General features: G+C 36.6%; 1 protein-coding gene across 1 annotated transcript in view; it reads right to left on the reverse strand.

Moving 5' to 3' along the window:
• LOC113168610 (low affinity immunoglobulin gamma Fc region receptor III-like) overlaps positions 1–21737 on the reverse strand; it is a 66528-nt gene that overhangs the window by 4891 nt on the left and 39900 nt on the right. Inside the window, exon 8 of the mRNA XM_026369656.1 lies at positions 7414–7482. Coding sequence (XP_026225441.1) covers positions 7414–7482 — 69 coding nt within the window. The remainder of the gene's footprint in view (positions 1–7413; positions 7483–21737) is intronic.

Consider the following 21737-nt stretch of genomic DNA (forward strand, 5'->3'; position numbering starts at 1 on the left):
ATGGGCCTTTAAATTGTGACGACAGACATGTCTGTGCTTCAGTTGTTATTCTTTCTCCTCTAGTTGCAGAGTGGAAACACCTCTTTGTCTTGTAACATGTCATTATGTCTGTGTTCTTCCGTAATATTTCTATAGTTGTGTAATTACAGTGTAATAGCTAATACATAACCTGACTGGACTTACTGTGCGGATCATCGTGGTAACCGCTGGAATTGCCTCAGGCATACTTCACCATTAGAATCAGAATCCGAAACATTTTATTGCCAGGTGCGATAAAGGGCATTTTACAGCACTAGGAATTTGTCCTGATGTTAGGTGCAGACATAGAACAGAATAGCAGGAAAAACAAACAAACGTAAATACGCATATTCACAGTCGGTTGGGTGTATTAACGTATTAACGTATACATAACTTTACTACACATAGAACAGCAAAGTAAGACGTATACAGTTAGTTAAAGGAGGACATAACCTGCACTACAGAGGCTGATGGAGCGTAATCCCTGCTATTTGCCTCAGCTGGTTACGTCCTCCATTAACTGACTGTATCCATCTCGCTGATTTGAATTGAGAATGAATCTACTTGCTCTGTGGTCACAGCGAGCGGGGGGCTACTGCAAAGACTAAGAATATATGAAAGTTTACTTATGGCAAACAGTCTTTCTTCTTGTTAGGTTGAAGTAGCTTCTTCAGTCTGAGGATAGGTGGTTAGAGCCTACAAATATATCCTCCAGGTTGGTTTTACTTCACCTCTGGCCTGAATAGGACATAGATGTGAAAAGATCTAATAGTCACACCTCTGCGAAAACCTCTACCACCATTTTGAGGTTATACATTTAGAAGGTAAAGAAAGAAAACAGTTCATTTAATATATTTTAGTTTGTTTGCCAGTCCATTAGTTTCTATTGAAGCGCGGACATTTACTTATCTTCTGTACTGTCATACTTATGTTTAACAATTCTAGCCTGTGTTAATTTATATTATTTTGAGTTACCAGTGCAGAGGTTGCCGAGGCTAGGGCAAGGATGTGACCCTGAATACAGACCTGTTTTATACAGGAAGAGGCTCACTGGACTGTACCATAGCCTACCACCTGTGAGGGGGAATTTGGGTTGGCGTGTTGTGGACTATGTTAATCAGTGTCAATGTTAGTCCTTTGTTGAGGGAGTTATTTTTGATTCATTGTTTAATTATCTGCAACTGAAAAGACTGACTCTGACGTTGTACTGTTTGGAAGTTTTGTTAGTACTGTGTGTTTGTAGTCACCCCCGTGTGTCAAATGGTTTGATCAGCCATTATAGATGTTCCCATATGTGTTCATTTGTGTGGTCAGTTGTTTTTTGTTAGTCGGTTTATTCAGTTGAAGTTACGTTTGTCTAGTCTACTTTGATTGTTTCTTTTGTTGACCTCTTTTATGGGCCCTAAGAGTTCTTAAATATGTTTTAAATAAATTTTCCTTTCACATTTTTGGATAAATAAACCGTTGTTTTGAAAATCCACATGTGTTTTTTCTTGCCTGTCTGCTTGGTCCCTCACAAGTTCATGCAGTGTTTATTCATACTGAGCAAATACACTAATAACAACTGAAGCACAGATCCAACTACAGTCACATGGACAGCACCATCCCAGCTGTAATCACAGCTACTGCCAGTCCGTGTCACAGCCTGGTGTTGAGAGGTGGTAGCTAACTAACAGAACACTAACTGTATGATCTCACTGAGGTACAGTGGTACTTGCTGCTCAGAAGCCACAGCTGACAGGGAACCCACTCTGTTGCCACAGCCAGCGGGGGTTTTAAGAACGGGCTAACTAGTGGACCCAGTTAGATAAAAGCGTCTGTGAAATGACCAAAAGGAAAATGTAAATGCAAAACAGACGTAATGTCAACAAAAAACCCAAAAGGAGGAAGACACTAAAGATCAATGCAAAAGGCAAACTAGAAACTAACTCGTCTAAAGAACAAATAAAGAAAGGCAGTAAATACGATACACAAAGGAAATCAAAATCTCAGCAGAAGATGGAAATAAACAAACAAAACAAGACCACAGCAATAGCTGGGATTAATAAACAAAACCACACAGCTGAAGCTGGACCTAACGAGAAACAAACGTGCAGCAAAGAACTGAAGGCTGTGATGGAGGGCATGGAGGCCTGGGCTGACTGATCTGAGAAGAGCGGAGGCTGGTAGCCGGACGTTGCCTTGAACGGCGAACAGCCCAGAGCGAACGATGGAAGGGAGTTGTGGGTGTATTTAATCCGGGAGAGCTGCTTTGACCAGGTGGATGGATTCGATGATGCCATACATCGAAGCAGCATCTCCATCTGCTGGTTGACCTGCTCCGTCTGTCCATTAATCTGAGGATGGAAACCTGAAGACAAACTAAGAGTGGCACAGATTGTCTGACAAAACTCTGCCCACTGACGTAAACTGTGGACCTCGATTCAACAAGATGTCCTCTGGCAGACTGTGCCGATTGAAAACAAGAGCATTGCCGTCTCTGAGGTGGTCGGCAGCTTGGGCAAAGGGACGATGTGGATCAGTCATAATAAAATTGTAACCACTGGAAGGAGGTAAAGCAGTCACAAAATCCAGGGAAATACGCATCCATGGAGCTGTTAACAAAAAACGAGCAAAGAACAGTTCCCACCGAGACTGGCGAGCGATGAGTTTTCTGGTTGTCATGGCCAGAAGCTCTTGCCGACGTCATAATTCTGTTCTGCATCAGACAAGTGGCAGGAGAAAAGCGCTCGGGTGGAGCCATTTGCACTCGGACAGTGGAGGGCTGAAACATTAGCATCTGTCTGGTTCTGCAGGTGGCCTAACATCTTCCCCTGGGACTGAATCTCTGTCTGTAATTGCTACCACTCTGCTGGATCCATACTAGCTGGTGTGTTCTGTTACGAACAAGCTAACTAGTTGACCCAGTTGCAGAATGACAGCTAAAGCAGTAGAGAGAGAAAAAAGATTTATTAACAGAATATGTAATGATAAACACAGAATAGACGTGATGTAATGCAAACAAAATGAGCAAACAAAATAACTAACTAACAAACAAGGAAACGCGATGGAAAGGAAATCAAAATCTCAGCTGAAGCTAGAAATAAACAAAACAAAACATATCTGGGACTAATAAACAAAACCACACAGCCCAAGCTGTAACTAATGAGAGACAAACGTACAGCTAAATGCTGGAACAAGCTACAAAGCTAACTACTAATAATAAATAGGGATACATGCTTTGGCGCCTTCAGTGAAGCAGAGTGGTTTGGCGCGATGTTACGGGGCGTGTGTCAAATGGTGCTGATCACGTGATTAATGACATCTGAAGCACCAAATGCATCCAATTATGCTCATGTTCTTCTGCTGAATGACAATGGGCTAATAATTCCTTTCTATGTCATGATTTCAGCCTTGTTGCTGCCCTTATTCCCCCATGCTCTTATTTTGACAACTTCCTGTTTCCTCTTCCCAGTCTGATCACATACACTCATCTATTTACTACACCTGGTTTTCCCGACTCTATAAATACTGGCCTGCTCACCTGTCTCCCCTGCCAGATAGTCTGTTCTTAACTCCCAGACACTATCCCACGTTTCTTTGGACTGATTTGTTTTGGATTTTTCGGACTCTGCCTGTTCTGGACCCCGTCTCTTGCCTGACCCATGGTGCTGTGATTTCTGTTTGTTCCCTGTCATTCCCCCTGCTCACAGTACCAGACCCGTACCTGGACCTGCCTGATTCCCCTTCTCTTACCTGCATCCCTTCTACCAACGATTTCCCCTCACTGGACCAGCCTGACCTGACCCTGCTTCCCGTCTACCCCTCTGGTTCAATGAGTTTTCCCTCTGGTCTGTTTTCCCCCTCGTTGTTCCCTTCCCTGCTCTGTTTCTGTTTGGATCTCCCTGTGTTTTGACCTGGATTGTCTTTCTGTTGTGGATTTTGCCTGTTGGACTTATCTCTGAACTGACTACCGTGAACTGGATTATTCTTGACCTGAGTTTGGCCTTTTGGTTTCATTGTTTGGACTGTCTGTTTTCATTACCCCAGCCTGTTTTCCCACACCGATTTAGACGTTTAATTGCATTGCTTTGGATTGGACTGTATTCTCATGGTGCTTCTGTGATACTCTTGTTGCACTCCTAAACCTTCTCCCTCGTCCTCCATTTTGTCCATGTGCTCTCTGTTGGTCGGCCATCTTGGTCGTGACGTCACATCCGGTACCCACCCAGACCATAATACTCACCCTACGTCATCTCCTCCCATCCAGTGACCGTTTCATTCAATTCATTGATTTACTGTATTCTTTCGACACAAATAAAGATTGACAACTCATTTCTGGCCATGGAGTCCTTCCTCCAGCTCGTGACATTCTAGGTACTTAAATGAACCCAACATTCTGAGAACAGAGGACCAACTGAGGTACTGGGTCACCCACAAGGTGTTATGCCTGCACCTTTACAAGCTGGCGATGAACTTTTTGTGAGAAGATTTTCTCCAAGGCTGTGCAAGTTGTCAGCCAAAGACGAAAGAGACTCAAACCCAGCACAGTTGAGAGAATCCTGTTTATGAATAAAAATCTGTGAAATTTATGCCATGCAGTCATTTTAGCTTGGCCCTGTTTCATAAGTACACCCCCTCTCACTTTATACTTATTATCCTCAATGTAACACAAACACTTTTCACATAAATTATCACAAATTGTTTTGTATTAAGCTTTTTATTATGTACATATTGAAGTAATAGCTGGTTGAAGCAGATGATGTACTTGCAGTGCAACACCAGATGTCATGGTCCTGTATGGTTTCAAAGCCCCAAGTCTGTGGTTTATTATCTGGCACGATCAGATGAACCCTGTGGAAGCTTCATAGGGCTTGAGCTACCATCCCTACTAATAAACAAGCTGACTACACTAAAAGAACTTTCAAACCGTGGTGTTGAAAGCCAGAGGTCGGGGAAAAGGTGGTTGGAGGAAGCAGGGAACAAACGATGTTGACGAGCAGACACCAACTTAAATACAAGACACTCAAACCACCACTCAAACCAGCTGAAACACACCCCCGGCAATGAGGAGAAAATAAAAACAGAAAAACAAATAACACAAAGAATTCTGGGGACACTGCCTCAGCTGGCCGGAGGAGGGAATTGTAACAGGGGGCTCTACTGCATGATACAGGTTTTACTTTGTGAACAGATTGATATGGACCAGAGCTGTTAAAAAAGAGACTGCAGAAGTAGCTCAGAATAAAATTCACCATTGTGATCCTTGGGGGATAAGTAACAGTGCACTCTTGTTGATAAACCACGATCAACAGGTTTCCCATTGTCTTTGTCCTAAAGGCAACAGACACACACTCGTTTAGCATGTCTTTCCAACCTGACTGCAAAGATAAGTGTTGGCAGTTTGTCAGTTATCACTTAGGAAAAATACCCCATCATCTGGTTTATATGATATACAAATAACTTCCCTTTTCCTGTCACAACGCATGATTAGGCACAAAATGAGGAAATTTGATTGGTTGAAAGCGGGCTTCAGCAGACAGAAAAGAGGTTTGTGGACACATGGTTTTACAGTTGTCATGTACCACATGTTATGTGTGCAGCTCTCCCCGGGTGACAAACAAAGACTTCGGTCTCATCGTCATTTCTTGAGATCAGCATAAATAAAAAATCCTCCACAATGGTCAACTGTGAGGCTTTTCATTGAGAACTGTGAGCCTTTCCAAATCATGTCCAATCAGTTTAATCAATCAAGGGAAATGGGAGGCACCTGAACTAAATATCAAGTGTTCTTGCAAAGGGTCCGAAACCTTTTTTTTTTTTTTTTTTACCTTTTTTATGCATTTGTAAAAATTTTGAAAACTCGGTTTTACTTAGAAAAATGCTCAGTGTATTTTATGTCTGTAAGAAAGCTACACTGAGCAAAATACAGCCTCACTGAATGTTGAGGTTTAGCTGCTGGTTTCAGTGTGCAGTACTTTCAGTTACTACATTTTCATCATAATGTACTTTGCTGCTACAAACTGTACAAATCTCCTAATTACTTATTTTGAAAATGCTTAAAATTCGATGGTTTGATAGAAGTAAGTGAACAGCTGATATATTGACATGAAAGACCATGACCGATTATTCAGCTTAGAAATATTAAATATCAGATCACATTTCATGCAGTTTTTCTTGTCATTATGTTTTTCTTTTGTTTTGTTTTTTTATGGGTGGAAATTGCTTTGTGAAGCTGACTTTTTGTTTATTTCTGTCATACTCACTTAGACAACAAGAGTGCACCATTACACCTTGTATTTAATAGCAAAAGGGTCTGAATTCAAAATGTTGTCAAAATACGTCTAAAGATCTTCAGGGTCCGAACATCAACAGGTTCGTCATTGAACATAGTGAACACAAATTTAAAAAAGAAAGAAAAGAACGAAAATAATGTTTTTAATCTGTCTTATAGAAAGTAGTCAGACAGTGTGTTTCGGGTAAAATGAACAACAAGGTAGAAATTGACCACAGTGAGTCTATTGAAAAGCCACAGAGGTTCTGTGCGTGTGAACTGTATTTTCACACATGTGAACAGACACACTGCTGATGGAAAAAGTTAGCTGGTAGCAACTGATGCCTCTTAAAAGACACATGTCTCTGTGGTCAGTTGAAGATGTTTTTAACTTTAAATGTACTTGTAATCAATATAAATACAGAGTGTAACTTTCATACATGTATAAATGCATCATTGTTATTTTGTAGTAAACATATAAGGGTTTGAAATTGTTTGTGACTATAGTAAACATACAGCTGTTTTACTGTCAGGCGTTAATTTTTAACTGAGGATAATTGTCCTTTGAAGCTTCTCCTTCAGTCAGCTCTCTCTTTGAAACCTGTAAGAAAACTGTCATTCGTCATTCTGTAGAGCTTCACACTGAACTGTAGAAAGCTGAATGTACAAACTCAATGATATGATATACTGTAACAGATGAGGGCGATAAAGACCAACAAAAATTATTCTGTGATACACTAAAGAAATTATACTTAGTTTTGGAAGCGTTTTAGGGTATCTAAATAAAATTTGTCACTCAAATTGAATCATTAATAGTAGTAATAGTTGATTTCTGATTATTACATATACACATATATGGATTTCTATACCATAATTAAAATTTGCCATGATGAACATGATTAGTGATTGGAACCTGAAAGTATCTGAAAACAAAAGAAAATGTCTATAGGCAGAAAAGAATAGTGGTAAGAAGTAGAAGTTATTTTTCGTTGTTCTTACCTACTGGCAGGCATTCCCTGTAAAAGGTGGGTTGTGACGAACCAGTGTAGGTGATACAGTCGGTTCTACATAAAACCAGATTATATTATCATGTAACACATTTTATTTATGTTTAATCACATATTAGTTTTTAATAAACTCACCAAGCTGTTGAGAACCACCATCCAGGCTCAACATGTAGTAAACAGCTCTACATGATGATTCATCCTCATCTAATAAAGACAGAGACAGTGGAAGTTAGCTTGTACATAAACTGCAATATAAGAATTGATGCTCTGAAATGATTTAAGTTTTTGGTTTTGAATAATTGTTCTCATTACTGTGTCTTGAACTATCTGACACAAGTTGACAACTGTTTGAGTCTTCTCATCAGAAATGAATAAACCACAATGTGATGATCTCATGTTTTAAGTTATTCTAATACAATCTACATTTTTTATATGATATTATTTTTAACATTAAAACAAATGCATGTACAAAGTGGTTGCATGGGAATTCACAACCTTTATTCTGCAGATGCTTCAGCCTCTTTCTCTGTGGTTTTATGAGGCTCGGGTTAAAACCAGCACTCATACATCTAACAAACACTGAGACGACTGCAAAAAAAGTGTCATGAAAACTACTTGTAAAACCATAGCCATATTTTTACTCTGCTGTATTTAGCATTAATGTACATGGTTATATATTTCTAATCCATATAATATATTTGTAAAGTCTGATACGATTAGATATGTACTTGTTTAGACATTATAAAGATTAATAGATAGAAAATTAAAACAACAATGTCAGGTGAAATACTGTACCTTTCTTTTTCCTGGTTTTTGTTACTACAGCATATGTTGCTGTGCTTGTAACAGTTGAATCATCACTTTCAGAGACTAAAAAAAAACACAGGTCAGCAGTGTAAGATACATGGACAAGACATTTACGTAATATTATAGACACCAGACATAACAATTGATTTTATTACTAAGATTATTATTACTCTTTTAATAATCTGACTTTTCTTTGCACAAGTAGAGGAATTGTCTAACTTATTACATCATTAAATCATTGAAAGAAACTAAACCTTCTTGTAGCAAACTGGTAAATCTTTTACTTGTTTTAACTCAAAATTAGATTTTGTTTCCGTGCTTCATATCAAAAATGACTAACCAAAAATTACTAAAATTATTTTCACTGTATGTTTAATAATATTTCTGAACTGAATATTTTCTGCTTTGTCTGAAAGACAGTTATCTGGGTATTTGTGTTCCTAATGAATAAAGGAAGCGTAGTTATGTTACTTTACATGAGGAAATCATCGACAGTGTGTCTGGTTAATTTTCTCACCTGATTGATTCCCAGCTGAGCCTGATCCAGGTCTCAGTGTGGACTCGTAAAACAATACTGCTATAGAAGAAAAATAACAGCATCAAAAGAAAATCCAGGAAGAGAAGCACATTCAGCTTCACCAATTTAGAACAAACTTTGCTAAAGTTTCCTCCAAATTTAGTTTTGAATGATGTAAATACTGTGGTGACTACTTGCTGTACATTATTAAGTAAAAATCGTTTTCTACATTGTTCTAACATTTAAAATCAACAAAAATAATGTTTTAGTTTTTTTATAGTATAATAATACTAGTATAATATTCTATAATTAGGTTTGCCTCTATAATTCTCAACAATAAAAGTAATCTCATGGCAGGTTTCTTCTCCCCTCACCAACCTCCAATAAGCTGCAGCAAATGCCTCACTTTGTCTAAAAATGTACTAAAATATAATACTAAATATGCACTGTTTAGAAACATATTGGTTTACATGAAAAAACATGGTTGGTTATTCCCAATGTGACTGATATGTGGGGACGCGACATTGTATAACTGTTAATCTCTTACACAAGCAAATATTAATGTGTATTTTTAACTTAACAATTTTCTTTTACCTCTGTGCAAGTAATTTTTGACAAAGTGAAGTAGTCCCACACAGATCAGAAGAACCAGAAGTAAAACTGTGACAATGATCCATGGGTTGAAAGTGGAAGAGAAAGTAACCATCTCTTTGGAAGAGGTAGTACTTGTGTCTTTGAAACAGGGAGTAACCACCTCTTTTTGACTATCTGCAATGGGTACAAAAAGTAGTTTACATTCAATATTAAGCATTTCATTTGTCATTATTATCATATGTATTTTTGGTTGTCAAAATTCTATTTTCAAATCCTTCTGTATCACCTTTAACATTTAACCAACTCTCTGCTGATTCTCCAGCTCCAGAGATGCTGCACTTGTAGAGTCCTTCATCAGACTTAGAAACATTGTGGATGATCATGTTTCCTGTAGAACTGTTACTGATCAGGATGTCGTAATTATAGAAATGAGCTGAGGTCTGTGAGGAAGTCGTCTTGTTTCTACAAGTCAGAGTTACAGCTTCTCCCTCCATCACAGGAAGAGCAGGAATTTCCAGGATCACTGAACCATCTGAACAACAAGGATGTAAAAGCTGATTTAATGATACACTCATGTTGAGTTTATGACAAAATGTTGTTGTCATGATAAAAACTTACCAGTGACAACGATGTTCACACTGTTACTTCTTTCCCCCCCTCCAGCCTCAAACCAGTATTCTCCAGTGTCATCTTTATAAACTTTTGTAACGGTGCAGGAAGACCCTGTTGATGTCTTCCTATTAGTTTTATTACAGGAGGATATTTTTCCTTTGGACTTATGTTCAACGTCACAATAAGAGACCCCCTCACAATGAAAGGTTATTGACTCATATTCAAAGAACTGTTCTCTGTTTGGATCAATAAAAAGAGAAGCTCCATCTGCAAAAAAAAAAAAAAAAAAGAAAGAAAGAGAGTCATAAAACAGCTGGAATATATTTTCAAAATAACAGAACCAAAGAAATATTGATCCAGTACAAAATGATAAATGGCAGCAGAATTCCTCTGATAATTGAAAGTGTTGTTTCTAAACACTAATCAGAAATTATTGGGTCACCAGAATAAAAAACAAACATCCTTTCCTGTTTCTAACTTCTTTTAAATAAACAAATCAAACAATAGTGAAAATGTATCCTTTAATATGCTTTTTGTGTTCAGTGAGTAAATAACTGGCACTTACAAACTTTCTGATCATGTTCACTCAGCAGCAGCATCACACTCATCACTAAAAAGACTAAAGAAAAAAGCGAGACATGTTTATAAGATCAATGTGCTGATACAGATTATTGATATAAATAATCACAAAACCGTGGCTACAAGTTTGTTCTATAAAGTAACAGAGACAGACTCAGTACTCACGCAGTTTGATACAGAGAGCTGTGACCTCCATGTTGTCTTGTTGCTGACTGAACATCAGACTGAAGTGTAATGTAGGTTCTCAGAGGTGTTACATCCTGTTTTTTTACTTCTGGTGTTTCTGTCTGGTAGTTTAAACAAAAACTAGAATCAATTCAATGTAATTTCATCCACTAACCAGTGATTTTGTAATTTAGATTCTAATTCAGATTCTGTCCAGATTTCAGAGAGTCCAAGCTGATGTTTGCGTTAGATGTAATGAAATCCCTTCCATAGTTTCAAGGATATAGCATTAACAACACAATGTCACAAACAACATCACAATCACCATAGCTACACTGAAATCTAATCAGGCCACCTCTTTACGCAAGTGACAATTTGTAAAAAAAGGTGACATTCATAATAAGAATTACATGAGCCTGAGGTGGCTCTGACCTTGATCTTTGACCTTTGGCCACCAATACAGTTTAGACAACCCTTACAAGAAATATAACAATGTAATAACAACTAAAGTACAAATCCAAATATAGTCACATGGACAGCACCATCGTAGCTGAAATCACAGCTACTGCCAGTCAGTGTCACAGGCTGGTGTGAAGAGATGTCTAGCTAACTAACAGAACACTCACTGATGTCTTTTGAACCTGGCAGCACAAAAGATTAATTAGATTACATAAAAATCTAACTTGGCAAAGTGCAAAAAGATAGAGGTAAAAAGTGTCTGAGAGATTAAAAGTGAATTCTAACACAGGAACTAATCACAAGAATACTCTGCAAACTGTGTGGTATTAGTGTGTGTTAGTCTTAGGATTTTATTTTCTGATTCAGTAGATTTGGTTAGCTGTGAGGCCTTTTATAGAGTCTGTGCCTTTCCAAATCATGTCCAATCAGTTTCATTTATCACTTGTGGACTCTGTTCAAAATGTAAAACATCTAAGCAATTATCTAGAGTTGCTTAAGGAAAACAGGAAATAGGCGGCACCTGAGCTAAATATCAAGTGTTGGTACTTAGTATAGATTATTAATAAATGATTAATATAGTATATTATATTATTATTATTGTTATTGTTTTTGTTATTATTTTGAAACTGCTTAAAATCGGTCTGATAGAAGTAAGTGAACAGCTTATATATAGACATGAAAGACCATGAAATATTAGATATCAAAAAACATTTTATGCAGAAAAAAAATTAAATAGAGTCAGATTTTCTTCTTACTGTTTTTTTAATAGGAGGAAAATATTTCTGTAAAGCTAATTTTCTGTATCATACCCATTCAGATCACAACAGTGCACCACTACGGCACGTCTTAAATTGCAAGAGGGTTTAACCCTAAAATGTTGTCAAAACATGTCTAAAAATCTTCAGGATCACAATATTAACAGGGTCTTCGAAACAAATCATCATACATTGTTAACACACACCAAAAAAAAAAAAAAGAAAAAAAAAAAAAACTTAAACTCAAACTAAAATGACCCTGACGAATGTCAACAGTCAACAGATTTTGGGAAAGAAAGACATACGACAACTCTACTTGATTCTTTTTTTTTTTTTGAAGAGAGAAAAAAAAACATCAAACTAAATACAAATGTACCACGAGACATTTCTGTCAGGGCTGTTAAACACAAGATGTGCTGCATGAGGTTTACAGGAATATAACGTTGTTGACCACACAGTAGTAAGACTGTGCGTGTCACATGAAATGAACATTAAGGTAGACGTTGACCACAGCGCGTCTATTTAAAAGCCACAGAGACGCTTTGCATGTGAACTGTATTTTCACACGTGTGAACAGACATGCTGCTGAAGGAAAAAGTTGGTTTATCTGGTAGAAACTGATGCCTCTCAAAGGAGACATGGCTTTTGGTTAGTTAAAGAGTTTAAATGCTTTTAATTTCAAATGTACTTCAATCAATGTACTTTAAATACAGAGCATAACTTTCAAACAAAGCAATGGACACATGTATAAATGTATCATTTTTATTTTGTAGTAAACGCATAAGGGTCTGAAATTGTTTGTGACTATACAAAAAATACAGCTGTCTTACTACAAACACTGATGATAACTGTCTTTTAAAGCTTCTCCTTCAGTTAACGTTCGCTCTTAGAAACCTGTAAGAAAAAGAAAACATAATGAATATGAGTCAAATTACAGCTGTGTTAAAAAAAAAAAATAACGAAGCCATGTGTTAAAAATTGATTCTTCAAACTATGAATCTAATTGTGGATTTTTGATTTGTGCATACATATTGATTGTCGCAATTTTAGTAGATATTTTTGAAAAAGGATAATTATTACAATGAAAGTAACAGCAGAACAAGGCTGGGTATGTTTGGAGGCAAAACAAATACAAAAATAAAAAAATACAGACTAACAACTGAACTAGAAAGACAAAGAGCATGAACAAGAGAGAGTAACCCAGAAAAGGTACAACAAAAAGACATTCGACACAAAAGAAGAATGTAACAACGAAAGGTTGCTACCAGAACGAACAGGAAAAAGAAAAAAAAAAAAGGTAAGACATTGGCTGGAGAGTTGCAATGAACCTAATAATCTAGCAAGCTAACAGGAAGGTGCTTCTATAGAGATAACAAGACATAGGTGATGATAATCTATGTAATTAGTGGAGTGAGCGACAAAAACATGGTAGGGGACTGGAAGAAAACCAAAATAACGGCAGAAAGACGGAAAGTGGAGCCACGATCATGAGATAATGTCATAATTACGCTGGCCATGTGTGACAATGTATCGTAATTTGTGCTTGGAACCTGAAAGTCTAAAAACTAAATAACCATGGATGTTTGTTACCAACTAAAGTTATTAACAATAAAAAAAAAAAAATCTAATCCATATTTTTAAGATCACTCATGAACACATAAAGCTACCTTAAGCTCTCAGTGACATAAAACCATCCATCTCATACGACATGAGTTATTTTTTATTCTTCTTACCTACTGCACTGTAGAATAGAAGGCCTCTTCTGGTAAAGGTGAACTGGTGCCTGCCAAGGAACCTGATAAAGCTGGTTCTACATGAAAACAAGATTATGTTGATCCTCTGAACCAAATATTTGTTCCCATCAATGTGTTTCATAGTTTCCATCAGTTTGACATTTCTAGTTCATGTGTCTTGACTTATCTAACACAAGTCAAACCACAAAGTTGTTATTTGATTTTACAGTTTACGTAGCTTATTGTATCTAGCTAACATATGACAAGTACCACGAGTCATCAACAAGAGTTGTGTAAACAAAGTAAACAGCTTATGCTTGTAACACAATAGTCATAGTTTCACTCTGCTGTTGTTAGCATGAATGGTACATTTCAAATGAAAATAATGTATTGGGAACATCTGAACCATTTAACCAAAACTTACTCAAAATGCTTTTCAGTCATTTTCTTGTTAGGATATGTAGTACAGCTCAAAAATACAGTTAAAACAACCATGGCAGGTGAAGTACTGTACCTTTATTTGTTCTGTTTTTTGTTACCACCGCATAAACGGCTTCGCTTGTAGCAGTTGAATCAACATTTTCAGAGACTGAAAAACAGGTCAGCAGTGTAAGAGACATGTTATATACACAAATACTTATTTTACTATAAAAATTATTATTACTCTATTTGATCTGATTTTTCTTTACACAAGTAGAGGATCTGTGTCATTTAATAGAACATTAAACCATTGAAACAAACTAAACTTTCATATGGCCTGTTTTAGATTTTTAGTTTTTTCACCTGTTTGATTCCCAGTTGAGCCTGATCCAGGTCTCAGGGTGGACACACAAAACACTACTGCAATAGAGGAAAAATAACGTCAATAGAAAACTAGAGAGAAGAATGGACTTGCTTTTTACAATAAAGGGTTTAACTTGTAAAAAGACAAAATAATACTCTGTTTTGCCAAAGTACAGCAAAAATGTGCCAAAACTAGACTCTTTGTTTTATTTACCTCTGTGCCAATAACTTTTGAAGTGAAGTAGCCCGACCACCACCAGCAGAACCAGGAATAAAACTGTGACAATGATCCATGGGGTGGAACTGGAAGAGGAAGTCTCTTTTTGAACATCTGGAATGAATATAGAAAGTACTATACTATATATATTTCACAATATTTCAACAAAAAATGTTACTTAAAGTCTAGATCTAGTGCAACTCTTCTAATTTGTAGGACATCTACATGTAAACGCAAATCTTTCTGTGTCTCACCTCTGACAGTCAACCTGCTCTCTGCTGATTCTCCAGCTCCAGTGATGCTGCACTTGTAGAGTCCTTCATCAGACTTGGAAACATTGTGGAAGATTTTGTTTCCTGTAGTGCTGTTATTGATCAAGACTCCATCTTTATAGAAATCAGCTGAGGTCTGTGAGGAAGTCATCTTGTTTCTACAAGTCAGAGTTACAGCTTCTCCCTCCATCACAGGAAGAGCAGGAATTTCCAGGATCACTGAACCATCTGAACAACAAGGATGTAAAAGCTGATTTAATGAAACACTCATGTTGAGTTTATGACAAAATGTTGTTGTCATGATAAAAACTTACCAGTGACAGTAATGATGACACTGTTGCTTCTTTTAACCCCTTCAGCAACAAACCAATATTCACCACTGTCAGCTGGATAAATATTTCTAATAGTGCAGGACGACCCTGTTGATGTTCTCTCATTAATGGTATTAGATATATGTATATTCCCACAGCTGGAATATAATTTCAAAATAAGAGAACCAAAGAAACAAGAGCCAGTACAAAATGATAAATGGCAGCATGATTCCTGTGATAATTGAAAGTGGTGTTTCTAACAAATAATCAGAAATGACTGGGTCACCAGAATAAGAAACTAACTTCTTTCAATTAAACAACTCAACAGCCAATAGTGAAAAACTTGGTTAGTAAATAACTGGTACTTACAAACTTTCTGATCATCTTCACAATCATCACTGAAGAAACTAAATAAAAAAGCAAGAGATGTTTATGTAAGTGGTTCTAAGTGTTGATACAGAAAAACACAATACTGCAGCTGAATGTTTGTACTATAAAGTAACAGAGACCGACTCAGTACTCTCGCAGTTTGATACAGAGAGCTGTGACCTGTGGTTTTGCTGCTGACTGAAAATCAGACTGAAGTGTAGTAATGTAGCTGCACAGAGGCGTCACTTCCTGCTTTAAACAAAAACTAGAATTTATTGTTGCTGTTTTCTCCACTAACCAGAGACTTTGTAATTTAATGTTTAGATTCTGTCCAGATTTCAGAGAGTTCAAGCAGGTGTTTAGGTCAGATGTAATGAAATCCCTTTTCTGCAAAGTGGCATGAATAAACACAATAAACCAAACGAAGCCAACCTCAGTAGACTACACAAGATAGTCACACCTCTGCCAACCCCTCCTACCCTCTAAAGTTGGCAGTTAGGCATGGTCCTCCTGGTGAATGTGTGAATTGGACCTGATCTTTCTGGGGATGGTTGAATGGGTAGCATGATGAATATTAGACATGTAATGTCTAAGCCATGATTTACACCAGCTTTCATCCAGAGACATCTGGATCTGTCACTCTGTCTAACTCTGAGTAGTTCATGCAGCGTTTATTCTGAGCAAATACAATTATAAACTAACAGAACACTAACTGTATCATCTCACTGAGGTTCTGGGGATACTTGCTGCTCAGAAACCACAGCTGATGGTGAACCCACTCTCTGTGGCCACAACCAATGGGGGCCTTCTGCATGATACAGGTTGTACTTTGGGAACAGATCGATATGGACCAGATGTAATGCAAAAGTATTGTGAGAGCAAAGTGAAAAAAAAAAACACAGGAGTAGCTTAGAATAAAATTCATGGGATCTGTAACAGTGGTTCTGTATATAAACCACGATCAACAGGTTTCCCACTGTCTATGTCCTGAAGGCAACAGACACACACTCACTTTGCACATCTTTCCAACCTGACTATACAAAAGATTCATAAGAGTATTGAAACATGTGACTTGGTGAAGTGCAGAAAGATAGAAGTAAAAAGTGTTTGACAGAGTAAAAGTAAATTCTAAGAGGAGATCTGGTCAAATGTAAAGTTGTGTACAGGAATACTCTGTGTGTAATTAGTGTGTGTCAGTTTTACCAACATGTCCATTAATTGAACTAAATCTAAATTAACGATGACACATTCAAAGACCTACTGCAATGTTTAACACTTTCTGTAATATAAATTCACAGTTTTTATTCTCATCACTCTGATTTCAGTGGATTGTTTGTGTAAGAACAAACCTGCTCCTGAGCTCCTTTCAGTTTGTGGATATGTTGCCAGGATAACAACTCAACATGACTTTTGAAGAACCGACAGATCCACGATCACGTCATCTTCATATTGTCTATCTAAGTTGTTAATCTGTGTTCAGAGAACAGATTTCACACAAACATTGTCATTGGAAGCAAAGAGTTTTATTTACACAGTCCGACAGTACCATTGTTGGGTACTGAGTGTACCTTAATAAAAAGGAAAATACTCTGTATTGTATGTCTGTAAGAAAACTACACTGAGCAAAATTCAGTCTCACTGAATGTTTGAGGTTTAGCTGCTTTCAGTGTGCAGTACTTTCAGTTTCTACATTTTCATCAAAATGTACTTTGCTGCAACAAACTGTACAAATCTACCTAATTACTTAATTTGAAACTGCTTAAAGTTTGATGGTCTGATAGAAGTAAGTGAACAGCTGATATAGTGACAAGAAAGAACATGACTGATTATTCAGCTTAGAAATATAAGATATGAGATCACATTTCATGAAGAAAAAAAATGAAATAGTTCATAGTACATAAATTATGTCAGTTTTTCTGTCACTATGTTTTTTAATAGGTGGAAAATGTTTCTGCAAAGCTGACTTTTTTGTTTGTTTTTATCATACTCACATAGACCACAAGAGTGCACCACTACACCAAAATAGCAAGAGGGTCTGAATTCAAAATGTTGTCAAAATACATCGTAAATCTTCAGAGTAAGAACGTCAATAATTATACATTGTGAATACAAATAAAAAAATTAAAGAAAAGAAAGTTTTAAGCTGTTTTAGACAAAATAGTAATACCACATATTTCAGATGAAATAAGGAATAAAGTAGATGTTGAGCAGATCAAGTCTATTTGTTCTCACACGTGTGGACAGACATGCAGCTGATGGAATAAGTTGGTTTACCTGGTAGAAACTGATGCCTCTTCAAAGAGACATGTCTTTTGGTTAATTAAAGAGCTTAAGAAAAACAAATCAACTTAACTGCATTTAAGTTACGGAGTGTAACTTTCATACAAAACTATGGACACATGTATAAATGCATCATTTTTATTTTGTAGTAAACATATAACGATTTGAAATAGTTCATGACTATACTAAACACACAGCTGTCTTACTGTCATATCATGGTGTTCATTTACAAAAAGTGATGATAACTGTCCTTTAAAGCTTCTCCTTCAGTCAGCTCTCTCTTCGAAACCTGTAAGAAACTGTCATTTGTCATTCTGTAGAACAAATTACAGCTTCACATTGAACTTTAGAAAGCTGAATTTACAAACTCAAAGATATGATATACGTAACAGATGAGGAAGATAAAGACCAACAAAAATAATTCTGTGATACACTAAAGAAATAATACTTAGTTTTGGAAGCCTTTTAGGGTATCTAAATAAAAGTTGCACGTCAAATTGAATCGTTATCAGCAGTAATAGTTGATTTCTGATTATTATATAAATATGGATCTTTGTGTCGTAATTACAATTTGCCATGATTAACATGGTTAGTGCTTGGAACGTGAAAGTGTCTGAAAACTAAAAAAATAAACTAAAGGCAGAAGAGTATAGTGATAAGAAGTTACTTTCATTGTTCTTACCTACTGGATTGTAGAGTAGAAGGCATTTTCTGAAGAAAGTGGCTTGGTACGGACCCGTGTAGGTGATACAATCAGTTCTACATAAAAACAAGATTATGATTTCATTTAACACATTTCATTTACGTTTAATCACAAATGTGACGCTCAGGTTAAAACCAACACAAACACTGAGACGACTGCAACCAAGTGTCATGAAAACAACTTGTAACACCATAGTCATATTTTTACCCTGCTGTTGTTACCATAATTGTACATGGTTATACGTTTCTAATCCAAAATTTGTAAATTCTGATACGAACAGATATGTACTTGTTTCGACATTATAAAGTAAAATTAAAAAAACAATGTCAGGTGAAGTAATGTACCTTTCTTTTTCTTGGTTTTTGTTACTACAGCATAATCTGCTGTGCTTGTAACAGTTGAATCAACACTTTCATAGACTGAAAAACAGGTCAGCAGTGTAAACAAACTCATCAGCAAGAAATTTACAAAATTTTATATACATAACTATAGATTTTTTAATAAGCTTATAATTACTCTCTTAATAATCTGACTTTTCTTTACACAAGCACTTAAACTGTTTGTTGCTTGTTTTAACTGGATATTAGATTTTGTTTTCATGTTTCATAACAAAAACGACTGAACAAAAATTATTTAAATTATTTTCACAATATGTATAATAATATATTTTTTAAACAGAGTATTTTCTGCTTTGTCTGAGTGACTTAATCTGGGTATTTGTGTTCCTAATGAACAAAGGCAACATAGTTATCTTACTTTACATGAGGAGCTCATGGTCAGTGTGTCTGGTTTGTTTTCTCACCTGTTTGATTTTCAGCTGAGCCTGATCCAGGTCTCAGTGTGGACACGTAAAACACTACTGCAATAGAGGACAAATAACAGCATCAAAAGAAAATCAGGTTATCAGTGAGTAAATAACTGGTACTTACCAACTTTCAGACCGTGTTCACACATCAACATCACAACCATCACTAAAGGGACTAAAGAAAAAAATAGATATTTCTAAGATCAATGTGCTGATACATAAAAATGCAAACTGCATCTGAAAGTTTGTACTATAAAGTAACAGAGACAGACTCAGTACTCACGTAGTTTAATGCAGAGAGCTGTGACCTCCATGCTGTCTTGCTGCTGACTGAACATCAGACTGAAGTGTAATGTAGGTGCACAGAAGCGTCTCTTCCTGTTTCTTACTACTGCTGGTAATGTGATAGATGTAACAAAAACACAAATAGATTTCAGAGAGTTCAAGCAGCTGTTTGTGTCAGATGTAATGAAATCACTTATATATTAGGTATATATACCTTCACAACAAAAGGACATAAATTATGTCACAATGACCTTTTACCAATTATAGTCACATGGACATCACCATCATAGCCAAAATCATAGTTACTACCAGTCAGTGTCAGAGGTTGGTGTTGAAAAGTGGCTAGCTAACTAATTTAGAACACTCACTTAGCATGTCTTACCAACCTGGCAGCACAAAAGATTAATTAGAATACATAAAAACTCCCTTTAGAGGAAGAAACCTCCAGTAGAACCAGGCTCATAGTGGGCCGCCATCTGCCTCGACCGGTTGGGGTGATCTTCATGTTGTCTCTCTAACTTGTTAAACATACATCCCCTCATTGGAAGCCATCAGACCCAAAACCTTTATTTTCACAGTCTAAGAGTCCTTCAGGTGAGTTTAGGAATCTCTGAGTGAGATTTCACGTGATTTTTATGTACTAAGGTGCAACTTTCTTTTAGCCACTGTGCCATGAAGTCCAGATCAGTGGAGAGCTGCAGTGAGTGTTGTCCTTCTGGAACTTAGCCCTATCTCCACACAGGATCCCTGGAGCTTAGTGAGAGACACTACTGAGTTTTGATCAGTTCTTGTGGCCTTGTGGCTTTGGTTTCTGATACAGTATATATGGTCAACCGTGAGGCCTTTTATAGAGAAGTGTGTGCCTTTCCAAATCATGTCCAATCAGTTTAATTTACAGCAGAATTTACACAAAATGTAAAACATCTACCAACTATCAAGGGAACCTTGAGGCACCTAAGCTAAATATCAAGTGTTGTCCGATTCAGTTTTTACTTTGCCATTATTGGGTACTTAGTGTAGCTTAATAAAGGGAAAAATACTTTGTGTATTGTATGCCCATGCTACTAGTAGCTAACATCTATCACCACAAGAACGCTACACTGAACAAAAGCCAGTCTCACTGCATGTTTGAGGTTTAGCTGTTGGTTTCAGTGCGCAGTACTTTTAGTTTCTACAGATTCATCAAAATGTACTTTGCTGCTACAATTATTATTATTATTATTTTTATTATTTTGAAGCTGCTTTAAATTTGATGGTCTGATAGAAGTAAGTGAACGGCTGATTTATTGACATAAAAGAACATAACAGATTTTACAGCTTTTTATGCAGAAAAAAATATAAATAGGTTAGTTTTTTTTATAGGTGGAAAATGTTTCTGTTAAGAAAAGTTTTAGTTGTACATTGTGAACACAAATAAAAAAAGAAGAAAAAAAGAAACCTGACAAATGTCAATAGATGGTGGGACAGGGAGCTTAAGATATAACTTTTTTTTTTTTTTTGAAGACAGAAAAAAAAGCTAACTAAATGCAAATTTACTTTAATTTCTGTTAGGGCTGTTAAACATGAGACATGCTGCATGAGGTTTACAGGAATATAACGTTGTTGACCACAGAGAGACTATTTAAAAGCCACAGAGGCTCTGTGTGTGTGAACTCTATTTTCACACGTGTGAACACACACGCTGCTGAAGGAAAAAGTTGCTTTACCTGGTTGAAACTCTTCTTCTCTTTCGGCTTTTCCCATCAGGGGTCGCCACAGCGAATCATCCTTTTCCACACTCACTCTATCTTGAACATCTTCTACCCTAACACCAGCCTACCTCATGTCCTCTGTTATCACATCCGTGTATCTCCTTCTTGGTCGTCTTCTTGCCCTCCTTGTGCATGCTGATTCTCCAGCTTATGAGATGCTGCACTTGTAGAATCCTTCATCAGACTTTGAATAAATCACCTTTCCTGTAGAGATTCTTTTGATGAAGACTCTGTGTCCACTAACCAGTGACATTGTAGTTCACCCAGGTCTGTCCAGACTTTTATTCTTATATCTTTATGCATAAGTCCTGCAAGATTTTTGTACCACATGTAAGGAAATTCTTTTTTTATTTCTTTAAACAATCAGATAGATTTATTGTTTATTTTTGTAATACCCACATAGACCACAAGAGTGCACCACTACTCCATGTCTTAAATAGCCTAAAAGTTTGGCTTCAGACT

This window comes from Anabas testudineus, chromosome 18 (assembly GCF_900324465.2).
Source record: "Anabas testudineus chromosome 18, fAnaTes1.2, whole genome shotgun sequence".
NCBI classification, from domain to species: domain Eukaryota; kingdom Metazoa; phylum Chordata; class Actinopteri; order Anabantiformes; family Anabantidae; genus Anabas; species Anabas testudineus.